This window comes from Theropithecus gelada, chromosome 3, assembly GCF_003255815.1.
Source record: "Theropithecus gelada isolate Dixy chromosome 3, Tgel_1.0, whole genome shotgun sequence".
In the NCBI taxonomy this organism is placed as follows: Eukaryota; Metazoa; Chordata; class Mammalia; order Primates; family Cercopithecidae; genus Theropithecus; species Theropithecus gelada.
In genome coordinates this window covers 179,361,255-179,375,352 of record NC_037670.1, presented here as the reverse complement: position 1 = coordinate 179,375,352, position 14,098 = coordinate 179,361,255, and the positions used below count along the sequence as shown (strand labels likewise).

The 14,098-nt window shown below is 45.2% G+C and overlaps 1 protein-coding gene across 7 annotated transcripts; it reads right to left on the bottom strand.

Moving 5' to 3' along the window:
* Window positions 1-1,535: 1,535 nt before the first annotated feature.
* INSIG1 (insulin induced gene 1) lies at window positions 1,536-13,769 on the bottom strand. 7 transcript variants are annotated; one of them, XR_003118502.1, is made up of 7 exons: window positions 13,450-13,769; window positions 12,779-13,217; window positions 9,770-9,894; window positions 9,127-9,293; window positions 8,697-8,796; window positions 7,622-7,690; window positions 1,536-3,539 (listed from the first exon to the last, which is right to left on the bottom strand). XR_003118502.1 is itself a non-coding variant. In XM_025378605.1 (6 exons), exons 2-6 carry the CDS (start codon window positions 13,188-13,190, stop codon window positions 3,510-3,512), a joined length of 834 nt encoding a protein of 277 aa, XP_025234390.1. In that variant the 5' UTR covers window positions 13,191-13,217; window positions 13,450-13,769; the 3' UTR covers window positions 1,536-3,509. The 7 variants fall into 7 exon arrangements, 5 of the variants coding, with proteins under 5 accessions (XP_025234390.1, XP_025234389.1, XP_025234393.1 ...); XR_003118501.1 differs by having other exon boundaries at window positions 13,518-13,720; XM_025378605.1 differs by lacking the exon at window positions 7,622-7,690.
* Between the last annotated feature and the right edge of the window lie 329 nt (window positions 13,770-14,098).

Genomic DNA, 14,098 nt, shown 5'->3' with positions numbered 1-14,098 from the left:
AAGAGATAATTTGAAACTCTCAGAGAGTGAACTTTCTTAGTAAAAGGTCTGTTTTAACAGGTAAAGTAGAAAAGGCAAGTTTAGATTTATAATTGTTCCCTTCTCTCATTTCTTTTTACCACCAGGATAAAGGAAATGTCTGTAATTCAAGAGTGGGGAGAGTGCCAGGTGATTATATCTTAATTCATTTAAACCAATCTGCCGGAAATCTTGCTTAAGATCACAGGTGGCTCTTAAAACTAGCCAAACAAAACATCCTTGAATCTATCTTGAGTTCCTATTTACTCAGCCTTGCTCCTTCAGTTGAAAAGAAGTGAACGAGGAAATCTTTTGTAAATTACACACCTTACCCTTCATGAAATTGTTTAATTCCATCACTTGCTCAATAGATCAGAAAAATTCCAGGAAACGTTTAACCTCCAAAACTTATTCTAAAACATGAATAGGCCAGGCGCGGTGGCTCACATCTGTAATCCCAGCAGTTTGGGAGGCCGAGGCGGGCAGATCACTTGAGGTCAGGAGTTCGAGACCAGCCCGGCCAGCATGATGAAACCCCATCTCTATTAAAAATATAAAAAAATTACCCAGGTGTGGTGGTGCATGCCTGTAGTCCCAGCTATCTGGGAGGCTGGGGCAGGAGAATGGCGTGAAGCTGGGAGGTGGAGTTTGCAGTGAGCCAAGATCGCACCACTGCACTCCAGCCTGGGCGACAGAGCAAGACTCTGTCTCAAAACAAACAAACAAACATGAATTTAGACTAATTCAGTAGGCATTCCTACACTCGATCCACATAAATTGGGTTAATCTCAGGCAAATCTCGTCTGTGTAATGAGGGAAATGTTTTCATCATGAGTTCTACCAGTTTTTCCATACATGAATGTTTTATGTTTTAAATATAGTAGAAACCTATTGGTTTGGATCTGTATTATAAAATGTATTGGTACATACAAGGTAAGGCCTTTCCCTGTTAGTATTGAAATGCAATTTCACAACTACAAGTAATGTTAAGCCTGCAGGGCATTAATGTTCCAGGTGCTCAACGCATCTCTTCCGTTCTCATCCCATCGTGATAACCTGTGAGAGCAAGTAACTCCAGCCACACTGGCTGGCAGCAGGGGAGCTTGCCCCTGTGACAGGCCAGGCACGCCTGCTCCTCCTGCCTGAAAACCGGGTGCCTGTGGTGAGGAGGGGTAAAGTGGCAGGTTCAATTCAGCTTGCACTGCACTTAACTTTCTACCATAAGAAAAACACATATTGTTGGCCCTTAAACAACACAGGGTTTGAACCTGTGGGTCCACTTATACACGGAGCTTTTCCAGCCAAACATGGTTTATTTGCTGAATGTGAAACCCATGTATACGGAGGGCTTTTAGTGTACGCAGGTTCCATAGGGCCAAGTGCCAGACTTGAGTATGCAGATTTTCGCATACGTGGGGTATCCTGGAACCAACGCCCTGCGTATATCTAACATCCTACATAGAGAATACCACCCCAACCGTTTTTTTTAAAAACGCAAACAAACATAAATACAACACTTGGTTTTGAACCTTTAATAAAAGTAAAAAATGAATGCAAAAAGAACACAATGTTGAAAACTTAGTATGAATGTGAATCTCACTAGATGTTCAAATCTGGTATAGTGCAAATTTTGTTCATACTATTTTACATTTTTACAAACTCAAATCACTTTGGTTCATATATTTTCTATAAACTATGGGCAAAAAAATCTTCCAATTTACATTTTTTTGGCTACATTATTTCTAACAGATAAAGATTTACTTCCGGTTTCGGAGAGAAAGACTTAATGTTTGCGCATGATCGAGTCTGTTTTGAAGATTCACTCACTGCTTTCATCTAATAACTTCTGGTTTTTCACAAAATGCTGACATCTTCATTGGAAATCTTTTTTCATGTAACTAATTGTTTTCATTTTCAGAAAATATATAAGGGGGTCATTCCAAAGTTCAGAATGATCCTATCTTTTTAAAAAACAAAATTCCTCTAAAACAAATTAGCTTCAGGAACTTAAAATTTACTCCAAGACATTTCCCTCAAAACAAAGCAAAAAACCCCAGCAAAGATCATTACATACACAAAACCAAACACACAGAGCAGCGCTCACAGGCAAGGTCCTCTAAGCTTCCCTTCTGCTGACTGCCGGCTTCCATTTAAAAGGAGTCTTTTAATCAAGCCACTGTCACAGAATTTAAAACAAACCAAACACATGTAAATTGCAAAATACAAAAAGGGAAATTTGTAAGTAAAAATGACTAAACCCACAAAACTGGAGTATTTCGAAGGTTGAGGGTTCAGTGGAGGGTGTAACATGAAAGGAACTTCACAACGGAAAGAAATCATCGCCGAGTTCCTCCATGCAGCACTGAAATGAATGGAGAACACTTCTCTCGAACATCTCACACGTTAAAAAAAATAAATATTTAAGAGATACAAGGCTCAGATTGGTTTTCATATACATTGCACTTGAAGTTTAAGACCCAATACTTGCAAATTAGGTCTGGTATGGTCTATGCCATTAAATGAATACATTGTGCTCACCAATATCATTGAATATTTAGAAACACCACATGTTTAATGCAGTGACATATGCACTCTCCTTTTTACAAGGCAATCACAGATTGCAAATTCCATAGGGCTGTGGAAAAAAACAGTCATCTCTATTCTGTAGTAACAAAGAAACAATTTTCGCTCACTAAGATTGAAATACATGGCAGACAGGTATTCATTCTTAGATGATTACGGATTTCAACATACACTTCATAAACTGAGGTGAAAATTCCAATATATCGCAGTGTGGGAACCATGACTTTTCATTGCCTTTTGCTCAGTAAGATTGTCTATACAAACTTCCACGGTATGAAAAGCACAGTTGACCCGCTGGCGATACACACACGTGTGACCGTGTAAACACGCCACTGCAGGATGAACGAGCGTGACCATGAAGCGTGGCCATGCCGCGACTCCACTTGGAGCGTGACCTCTCTAGAATCACTGCTGCTTTTCTTGTTTTGTTTTGTTTTGTTTTAAACATAGCCCTATTTTAAAAAATCTTTTGGATAAATATTATTCCTATTACACCATACTTCATGTTTGTTAAGCACCATCAACCTACCTCCTTTGGGCACTGATACAAAACTGATAGTTGGTAATTGAGTCTTAGTTCAAGGCTTTGAAATATGGCAACTTGTTTTAATCACATGAATGAAATCTAATACTTGGGAAACTGCCACCTGCCTGAACCCACGCAGCCTTGGCAGGATGCTGCAGGGCACAGACAGGTGCCAGTGCCGTCAGTCAAGGGAAGGCTTCAGGGTAAGTCATCATATTCTCCACCTCCCTATTCTAGACTAGGTGAACAGTGTTTTCCAGGAGTCATTTGTACAGTCAGCCTGATCTAAATAGATTAAGAAAAAAGATAATCTTTGTCGTAATCCACAATCAGATTTTCTTCCAAAATCTTCCTTGCTCTCAGAATCGGTGGTTTTGAAGACTCAATCACTATGGGGCTTTTCAGGAACACCCTGTGTGTAGAAAGGAAAAAAAAAAAAAGGAAAGAGAAAATTAGCACTAAATGTATAAATATTTTAATTACCAATTAAGTAGGTCCTAACATGAGAAAGATTAACATTTATATGACTGAAGAAACAAGACTGAGATGTGGGAAATGTGGAGAGAACTAGAGCCTAAGGCCAGCTCTCCCAGCTCCCCTGCACCTTCTTCATGGCTCCAGCCCAGTGAGCCACAGCTCTCACCTGCAAAATTAGGATAATTCTCTGCCTCAAGGGCTAAGGCCCTTATATAAAGCCTATTATGTAAGTGTAAGATATTGGTGAAAGTGTAACTAAATTAATATCTATATAAAGGAAACACCCAATTTTATCAAAGCATGGTGATGCTTACGGTATGGTAGGTTCCTGAAAGTTCTAACTGCAATTTAAGGGATTGAACCTTTATCTGAAGGGAGGTTTCGGCCACAAACCTTTATTAGTATCTGATGCCCATGTTATAACCCACCTTACCAGCAGTTTGTGGAAACAGACATTGGAAATAGGTCATGCTTTGTAATACTGAATAGTAACTCTACCCTCAGTTCACACAGAGCTTCACAGTTTGGAAATCCTTTCTACATATTCTTCCTCATTTGACCCTCACAGAGCTTCCGAGAGGTAGACACTACAGTTACTGCTATGACCAGGCACCGCAGGGTAATTCTCAATAGAGAACAGGATTTCACTGATGAAGAAGCAAACCCAAAGAGATTAAATGACCTTCCTGAGGCCACAGAGCTTCTGCTAAAGGGCGAAAGAGAAACCTCCATACACAATTTTTTCCCCTCAGAATCGTGCCTTCCCACGTTACTTAATTGCCCTCCATTAAGAGGAAGGAGCTGAGCTCCTCACCTTCGGCAATGAAGGAGATTACTCATCCAGAAAACCGCAGGATCCTCTCATCTAAACGGGCAGGTACAAAAGTCACGAGTCTGGGTTGAGTCACCCAGGTATGCCAGTTACTACCCTGGGGACACACACAGTAAGATCTTCTAGGAAACATACATGCTTTTAGGAACTGATCATGTGAAAGCATTGCCAATTGTTAAATATGAACACTGGGAGGGCTCTATACACACTGCAGTGAGAAAACAAAAGAGCAAACTTTTGGCAGCAACTTGGAAAGAAAATTGGTCATCACATTTGACAACCTGTTCACTAACGTGCTGATAAATCAATGGGAAGTGGACTTTTAGAATCCCTGGTCGACAGAGACCACAGTGAGGCCTGGCATTAGTGTAAGAACACAAAGACACCAGAGATGAACGACAACCAGCCCGGGCGGACCTGACACGTGGCACAGGGACTTCCAGCAGTGTTGTCTAATCCTGGCACCCTGTAAATGGCAATACGGATCCTCCTCTCAACCCAGACACCAACGCAGGCTGCTGTCAACCTACTTCCAGGGTGAAGGCAGGTGCAAGCCATGTGTTGAAAGGGCATGTGGTATACTAATGAGAAGCATGGTGCCAGCTCCAACTCTGCCACCCACCTGGCCAAGTTGTTTAATCTTCCTAAGCTGCAATTTCCCCTTTTACAAATAGGCTAATAATAGTTTCTACTTCAAAGAGTTATGTTAAGAGGACAAAACTGGCTAACAATGGAAACGTTCAGCACAATGTCCCCTGCACAGCAGTAAGAGCCCAATACATGTAAACCCTCAATAACAATAATAGTATTATTATCATTAGCAGCTGAATTGGGTCAATCAAAAACAGGAACGGCAAATTAAATCCCAGGCTGACACTGAGGTGGGCGGGACTCTGCCTCCAGGTGTCCCAGTGGGGCCGGGCAGTGGAAGCAGGACAGGCTTGACTGCTGTTGGCAGTTCGCAGCTTACTCTTGAGAAAAGACTTGAAGCTACAAACAGCAACAAGTTCTATAAATGATGGTTACTGACTCATTTTCTTTTAAACATACAGGCTGGGCCGGGTGCAGTGGCTCACACTTGTAATCCCAGCACTTTGGGAGGCTGAGGCAGGTGGATCACCTGAGGTCAGGAGTTCGAGACCAGCCTGGCCAACACGGCGAAACCCCGTCTCTACTAAAAATACAAAAATTAGCCAGGCGTGGTGGTGGGCGCCTGTAATCCCAGCTACTTGGGAAGCTGAGGGAGGAGAATTGTTTGAACCTGGGAGGCGGAGTTGCAGTGAGCCAAGATTGTGCCACTGTACTTCAGCCTGGGTGACAAAGCAAGACTCCGTCTCAAAAATAAATAAATAAATAAATAAAAATAAACAAGCAAAAAAATAAACAAAAAAACTGAAACAGGCTGATAACAAATGTTTCTGCTATATTTTTGGACACAAAGGACAATGGCATGTGCGGGGGGCGGGGGGGGAGCGGAAATACCACATAGAAAAAGCTAGGAGACCATATAACTTGAAGCAAAGCCAACTTGTAACTTTTGAGCATGGTTATTCTTGCAAGTAACTATGTTTCCTCCTAAGGGAGGGAAGCATAAGTTAGAACAAAGGCATCTGAAGAGAACTGAGACAGCTAAGAAGGAGAAGGTGGTGTCAAGTGCACTAGGGAAAACCATCAGCACCAAACACAGACCTCGAATGACCCTGGATCTGGGCGGGTCTGGTCCTGGTGCTGAACTGAGCCTCGGAATCTCTTCACCTTCAGACTGTCATCAACTTCACTCTCGTCACCTCCCTTCACAAAGTCTTACTTGGTGTAGGTTTCAACCTTAAACCAATAGCTCTTAGATACTATCCCTAGAACATCCAACCGCTTCCATTTTGTGAGTAAACAGTATGACAACAGTGGAATGTGAGGAAGGCTGCCCTGGGGGAAAACAGGCACCACGAATGTGACGTCAAGGGGCCCAGCCTGAGGAACGGATGCAGCAGGAGGGAGGGGACTGCACCGTGAAGCCCCTAGGCCATTTCCAGAGTTTGATGGATGGAAATGAGTTTGCAAATTTTGAAGAGAAAGAAGAATAACAGTTGGGATCCAGAGGTAAGGATTTAAGTTTTTATGAATAAAAATGGTGGTAGGCGGGGTTAAACTCAGAACCTGGGAGGTCAGTTTCATGAGATAGCCCAGTAGGGAAGGGATTAAGGCGGTGATCTCTCTCCTCCAGTTTTAAGATACAAAAGAACATCCAAACATTTTCCCCCAAGTTTAAAGAATAAAAAGGATCAAGAGAAAGCTGAAATAAGGAGAATTATAATTATGTCAACTATCCTATTTTGAGTTATCTTTAACATTTTTTCCTGTAAGGATCAAAGGAGCACAGCAGGAATTACTTAATGAAACTATCTTCAAAACTGAAAACGATTCCTCCAACCATTTCTAGATGTTTAGAACTTATGAATGTTGTGAAATTTCTACCTCCACCAAAATAATGCTTATTTCTTAAAACTGATTTAAAAAGCCTTGACATATAACAGCGTCAACCTATCGTACAGAAATAATCAACTCTTTAAAAGTTATTCAAGTTTCAGTTATAATGTATAATTAGTCAATCTGGTTAAGGACAATTGTATTCTAAAAATCTTCTTAGGAATTCTCTCCCAAAGAGTCCCTGAACAAAAATCTCAAAGCAAGAAAGCGGAGATGGAGTTGCCTAGCTCTCGTTTGAAGACTATAACAGGAATGATGGCGAATGCATGAAAACAATGTAGTATTTTCATGTGGGACCATTCGACCAGATTTTTAATATTAAAAAAAAACAAGGCCAGGCTCACGCCTAAAATCCCAGTGCTTTGGGAGGCTAAGGTGGGAGGATCGCTTGAGCCGACGAGTTCAAGCCCGGCCTGGACAACACAGGGAGATAACATCTCCACAAAAAATAAAAAAGTTAGCCGGGCAAGGTGGCATGTGCCTGTAATCCCAGCTACTCAGGAGGCTGAAGCAGGAGGACTGCTTGAGCCCAGGAGTTCAAGGTTATAGTGAGCTATGATGGTACCACTGTACTCCAGCCTGGGTGACACAGTGAGCTCTGTCTCAAAAAAAAAAAAAAAAGCAAGCAAAGTCCTTTCTTCTCCATCATGAAAAATTTGGCAGCACAGACTCAGTAACCAGTGGAACACTGCAAATTCTACTTGTAATTACTTCTGTTTTTGTGAAACAGCCAAGTGGCCTTCAAATTCAACTCCTCACAGAGGTATCAGCTGGCAAAAATAAATGTACTGTTTTAAAAATAGCATGAGGTGCCCAGATAAGTCTTCCGAGAAAGTCCCAGAGCTTATCTCCGAGAGCAACAGCTCTAGGTTTGTTTTTTTTAAATTCACTTTATTTCAGCCTGCCAGTCAAAGTCAACTCAAAATAACATTTAAAAGTTCACCTCTAGTTTTTTAAATTAAAGTGCTAAGATGCCAATTTTTAACTAATTAAGAACTGCTAAAGCCATCCTGGAGTTCATCTACCTTTCCATCTCCCTCAGGGGGGCTGTGAGAGCTCTGTGGGGTAGAGCTGCTTTCTCCTGCAGTAGGAACAGGTGCAATGTTCAGGCAGGACAGTCCATCTACACGATGACCCGGCCACGTGCAGCGGTGCTCTCATCACCACTCCTCCATGCCCAGGGCCACTTGCCCCACAGAAGGGTGTTGCCTGTCTGAACCAGGCTGTCCCCTTACCCGCCCACACCAGACCCTGCCCTGGCCCGAGACAGACTCTGGAGCCTCAGGCTCGATTTGCTTGACTGTGGACTAAGAGGCCAGCATCACCTGCATCCACTCTGATTTTGTGAAAAGCAACACCGGCGGACTGATGCTCAGGGAGCAAAGTGTCACTGCACGAGGTCATCCAGATCTGCTTCTGACGGCGAAGGAGGAGGGGACACTCACACACCAGTCACTTTCTTTACTGCTTACTACAGAAATTTCAAGAATTCAGAACACCGACCACATCTGCAATTCAAAGGGGCAGTGGGAGGGCTCTAGTTCCTTTCTAAATCAAATATTATGAATTTATGAATCTACAAATCTTTATAATTTAGCAAAGAATTACCTGGGTATCATTACCTATTTTTTAAAATACAACCTTTTCTCAGTAATTGTCACTCAAGTCTGAACCGGAACATATAAACACAAAATTGAATGTATCATGTAAAGTAATTCTATCAAGGTAAAGAGACGCAAGTTTTACAAGATAATATAATATGATCATTTCACTCACCATAGCTAACTGTCGTCCTATGTTCCCCACTGTGACGCCTCCTGAGAAAAATATACAAGGGAGCCAAGAACGAATATAGAGGAAATCTGGGGATGTATACCTGGAGCAAGAAAAGAAACCGTGCCTTAGCAGCCAGTTTCACCTGGCTCAATTCTGCATCAAACATTCTCTGTAGTGGGGATATGCAGAATGCATATCAACCACGAAATGCTACAAAACGTTCATATTTGAATGTTTGGTTGTAACTGCTACTACTTGGTTTTCCTTTGCATTAAGTTATGGATAGCAGCGTTTTTTTAGAGTTTTGTACCTAAATCTAGATCATTCTATATAAAAACCAAATAAAATATGAAACTATCTAAGCTTTGTGCATGTTTTAATGAAAGTTAAGTAAGCTTTCCAAAGCCAATATTTGAAAACACATACTTACTGATAGACACCATTATACACGAGAAACTGCGTGATCAGCGTAGCTAGAAAAGCTATGGTGATCCCCAGCCCAAGGCCGCTTCTGGAACGATCAAATGTCCACCAAAGCCCCAAAGACAGGGCTGCTAAAGTCAAGGACAGTTGGACGTTATTGGCAAAATCCAATTTCTGGTGATGTAAAAGTTAAGGAAAAGTCTGCTGATTCTTAATAAGATCAAAAACACAAAGAAAACCACAAGGGTCAAAAACATGGGTATTTTATTATTGTACCACAAATAATTCACTGTCCATAAAAACGGTGTAATGAGCTAAAGAAAGGATTCGTTGGATACAGGCTACAGTAACCACCAAGATCACCTGAAATCTCCCCTGGCATCATTGACTCAAAAACTTAACCAGAAGAATAAACCTGCTGAAAGCTACATATAAAATGCCACTAGCATTTTCACCATAAAACAATATATTTCACTATGAAGTCATCGACAGCCCCATTCTTCTTCCTCTTTTTAGTAATTTGAAATGGGCAGGTACCACCATCATGTTTGTATTATGACATGGAGTCATTTGAGTATGTAACAAAACAAAACGCTTCAATGTATAACCTAAGAAGATACTCTGGACATAGCACAGAAAATTCAGGATACAGCACTGGCATGGTTAATGCCAACAAAAACTGCTATGCAGCGCATGACACTGGCCCACTCTCTCTTAAATTTGTGGGGTTCTCCGAGGTGACTGTCGATACAGGGGTACAGCAGGCCAACAACAGCTGTTTTAAAAAAAAGATGACAATGTTAAAATACAGCAGATTCAAGTTCCACAACTTCAGTGTGGTCATTAGTAACACAAGACATTACTCAAACCAGTCCTTTTCCTAGAAAAAATTATCAGCTATAACATAATAGTTAAGAGTGATTTTATATTCTTGTTCTCTTTGAGTACCACTCCCACAAAATTGTACTGTTTAGAAAAGTTTTTAAAAAATCACTATTATTTAGTGCAGTTGAACATGTCTCAGTAAACACAGAAAGGAATCAAGCAGGGATTATTCATATTAACATGAGCAATATGTAACCTTGTATTTAATATCCACATTTGCCTAAAGTACACAGAACTTAAATGACTATGTAGTTCACCTTATCTTTTCATCCAGTGTGATTTCGATCTTACAATAAAAAGGTTAGCATCTGTCCACACCCTGTCACATCATAGCTCTGACACTCCTGCCACCACCCAGCACTGGGATTGGGCACATGATGAGATACATATTTGCTGATGTGACTTTGACAGTCTGGGTCACATGCTCCTAGGGTGGCCCTGGAGTTGATTTTCCGGGGTTCTAGCATGTACTGTACTGGGCACTGAGCACTGTGCACACATGCCCGTGGGCAAGTACGGGGCGAGAGAGCCCCACGCGGGCTTCTCCTATTCTCCATCTGGTTCCTGCACGGTCACGCCTCAAGCTGTGGTAAGAATACCAGACCAAGAAGAGGAAACTCAGCCTCCAATCCCAGCTTGCCCTGGCGGGACCTGGCTCTGCATGTTTGTTTTCTCCTGTGTGAAATTATAAGGATTATGTAACTGGGACACAGAGAAAGAAGGGATCACTGTGGTCCAGAATCGTTATTCTTTACAGACACAAACTCGGATTTTGGACAGGTGGGAAGGAATGGCATTCCAAAAGAGAAGTAAAATGGCAAAAATGAAGGCAGGAATGAATGTCTGTGGGGGGCAGTGGGGTGCTGGCCTGCGGGGTTGGATGCTGGGACACAAGGGTCACTGGGTCCCAGGGCTCTTGAGAACCCTGCAATTGTTTCACCTTGGTCTAGTATGAAAGAAATACACATTTTAGGTTCAACTGAGAAACAGGAAACACAGTTTTCATCAAACATTCAGAAAAAAAATGTTCAGTTTTCAATTTATTAATCATGTTCTAATTTTGGAGTTTTGAAAAACAGACCCCCCCAAATTAACTTTACTTCACTATAGCTTAATTTTGCCTTTTAAGGTTAAAAACTAAATAGGTAAAAAACATACTATGATATTTTACTTATGCTCTTGGCTGATGGTTTAAAAAAAAAGGTAGAGTATGATAGTATGAGAAATTGTCCAGATATTCCTAGAAACCCTTGAGGCTTCAATTACAAATACTGAAGGCTAAACTATTTCATTTCTAAGATCAAGTTTTAGAAAGGAAAGAAACTATTCTGCCAAATGTATATGAAATATGGAATTTTAAATCTAGATATATGTCTCAAAAATTTTTCAATTAGTACAGCCACATAAAGTGTTTCAAAAAACAAAAGAGGTTCCCCTCCCTCCGAGAACAAAGATGAAAACATTCTACCCACTACTTAATAATTACAGACATATGTCCTAGTTCTTGAACACACAGCCCTCTGTTAATCTGTTACAAAACTCTGCTGCTTGCTGTCTGCAGTGAGTCAACTGAGGCAATGTGTTTCCACAGTGCAGGAGACACACCTACAGAGGCAGCGGGAGCTGTTAGCATGGATGGCTTGGCCGCTTTCTACCTGCGCACGCTTGGATGTGACTTCACCTGTGATTCGGTTTCCACATCTATAAATGAAGCTACACATGGTATTGCTGTAAGGAATGAACACAGCAAAGCATCTGAAGCCTATGGTCAGCAGTCGGCTGACAAATGTCAGCCACAAAGCAAACAGGATGCCCCCTGCACTGCACTGGAGTCACTTACTCATTTGTTTTCCCCACCAGACTGTAAGCTGCTTAAGGATAGGGGCTTGTGGTGCTACTTTTGGATTAACATTTCAACAGCTTGTCGAGTTGAGGTTGTAGAAAGCACCTGACAAAACCTCGTTAAAGAAACAAATGCTGTGTGACTACAGCAGCAGTAAGGGATCTGCTGGGCCAAGATCAACTCAACATTTCTATAAAAGAGGTTCAATGATAGCCAAGAAATTCTAGTAAAGACACTCAGCAGTCCCCCTGTCCACAGTTCAGACTGACCTAGTGTTACCCTGTAAGGCATCTATGCTACTGCCTGGGTGTACGAAAATCTAAACGTCGTAAGGGGGTTACTCTTTTCCTTAAGAACGTAATCTACAGAGCTCTAACAGTTCAGGGAGTAAACGTTTTGGCTTCCGACCACGGTTTACTCAGCGACCCGGCAAAAGGAAGTACTGAGAAGTTGCTCCCCTGGCAACCGCCTCCTGAACACATGTGACGGGTTTGTTTTCAGTTATCCAGCAGGGTAGCATGTTTGCTGCCGCGACCAATGGCCTTTCAGTCCCGCTGCTCACCAGTTCCCCAGGCGGCCAATCCGGGGCGGCTGGCGCGGGATGACAGCTGGGGCTGTACCCGGACGCCAGGAGGGAAGGGCCCTCAGTCAGCCTGGCACAGCACCTGCTTGAACAGCCAATTATCTCCCTGCCTCATCTCCATCACTGTGCTTCCTCAAACTTCAGAGAGCTGTGGCCCGAACCCGCCCTGGGGGGTGCCAGGTCCTCTCTACCCCTCCTTCATTTCTCTAAATCCCCAAACTGGAGATGCACACTTGCAATCTGTGGACAGTTCTAGTTTCAAATGCATGTTTCTCAATAGGCTGAAAAGTACTTTCAACCGAAAAGACACCCTTTTTACTTCCAGAAGAACCGCGGGGGGGTACTCACCAGCTGCTGTCCCGCAGCAGGGAGGGACCCACCAGGCGGAGGAAAAGATGGTAGCGATCACCTCCTCGGGGAAGAGAGTGACATTCCTCTGGATCTGCAGCAGGTTGAGCACCAGGGCTAGGACCACCCCAACCGAGAAGAGCACGAGGCTCCTCTGCACCAGGCGATGATGCCAGGTGTTGGGGTAGGGGCCGCCGGGCTCGGGGCCGCTCATCGCAGCACTGCGGCCCCCGGGCGCGGGGTCAGCGTCCGGGGCACCATGGGCCGCCAGCAGGGAGGGCCCGGACACGGAAGCGCTGATCATCTCCCCAACCTTGGCTGCCAGCCCCGCGGCGCTGGCTCGCGGGGGGCCTCGGCGCCTCGCGCTGTGCGCACAGGAGCAACTCCAGAAGTGGTCGTGCAATCTGGGCATCGGTCACCCGCGTCCGAGAGGCGCTTCCTGGAAGAAGGGGGTCATCAAGTTCACTCAGAAGAGACAAAGAGCCAGGAAGGCCCCGCGGGACGCGAACCCCGGCACCCGGGCCAGGCGGCAGCGCAGCCCCCACCAGGTTAGAACCCGGTACACTCGCCCAGGGCCAGCGGCGGACGGGACCCGCGCTCACAGCGAGCAGCACCCCCGGCCCCAGCGGGACCAGCGTCCCAGAGACCCAACGGGGCCCGCGCCCGCCTACCTCCGGGGAGGACCGGCTGCAGCGCGACCAAACCCCGCCCGCGACCCCTGCCCCAGCCCGCCGCGTACCTGGCGGAGAGGCGCCCGCCCTCGGGCTCTGCGAGCGGAGGCGGGGCTGTGGGGAAGGAGGAGTCGCGGCCCGGGACGGCCCCAAGTGCGGCCGCGGCGCCTGGCGGGCACGCGGGCTTATATGGCGGGCCGCGGGGCCCGCACCACGTGACCCTGCCCGGCCTACCCACCGCCCGCGCGCACCGCCTAGGGGCGTGGCCTGAGCTCGCCCCGCCCCGCCCGCGCGCCCGTCCACAAGCGGTCTGGTGAGGCGGCGGCAACCAATGGGAGGCGGGCGGCCCATATGACGTGCGCACACGCCACCGCCGGCCCGCGCGCGCTCGGGCGGGAGCCGCGGCACGGACGGCGGTGCGCGTGGCGGCTGCGGGGCACGCGGGCCCGAGCGGGACGGGCCGGCTGCGAGGGGACGGCCGCGGAGTTGGGGCCTGGGAGGGGACGGTCTGGCCGGGAGGAGGCGGAGGGAGGACAGGGTGGGGTTGCGGGCCTGACCCGGAGGCGACGGGTCTCGAGCGCGCAGGCCTCCCTGGCGGAGCGCGGGCTCTGGCGCGGGGCCGGACCCTGCTCAGAGCAATGGCGGTCTT

Bases quoted from the DNA above. Each gene is read 5' to 3' on its own strand.
- INSIG1 (XM_025378605.1), bottom strand. From the start codon at position 13,190: ATGCCCAGATTGCACGACCACTTCTGGAGTTGCTCCTGTGCGCACAGC. The intron at 9,294-9,769 runs GTATCCTGAATT...TTACATCACCAG, and splicing joins GCATTAACCATGCCAGTGCT to AAATTGGATTTTGCCAATAA. The intron at 3,540-8,696 runs GTGAGTGAAATG...TTCTACACACAG, and splicing joins TAGGACGACAGTTAGCTATG to GGTGTTCCTGAAAAGCCCCA.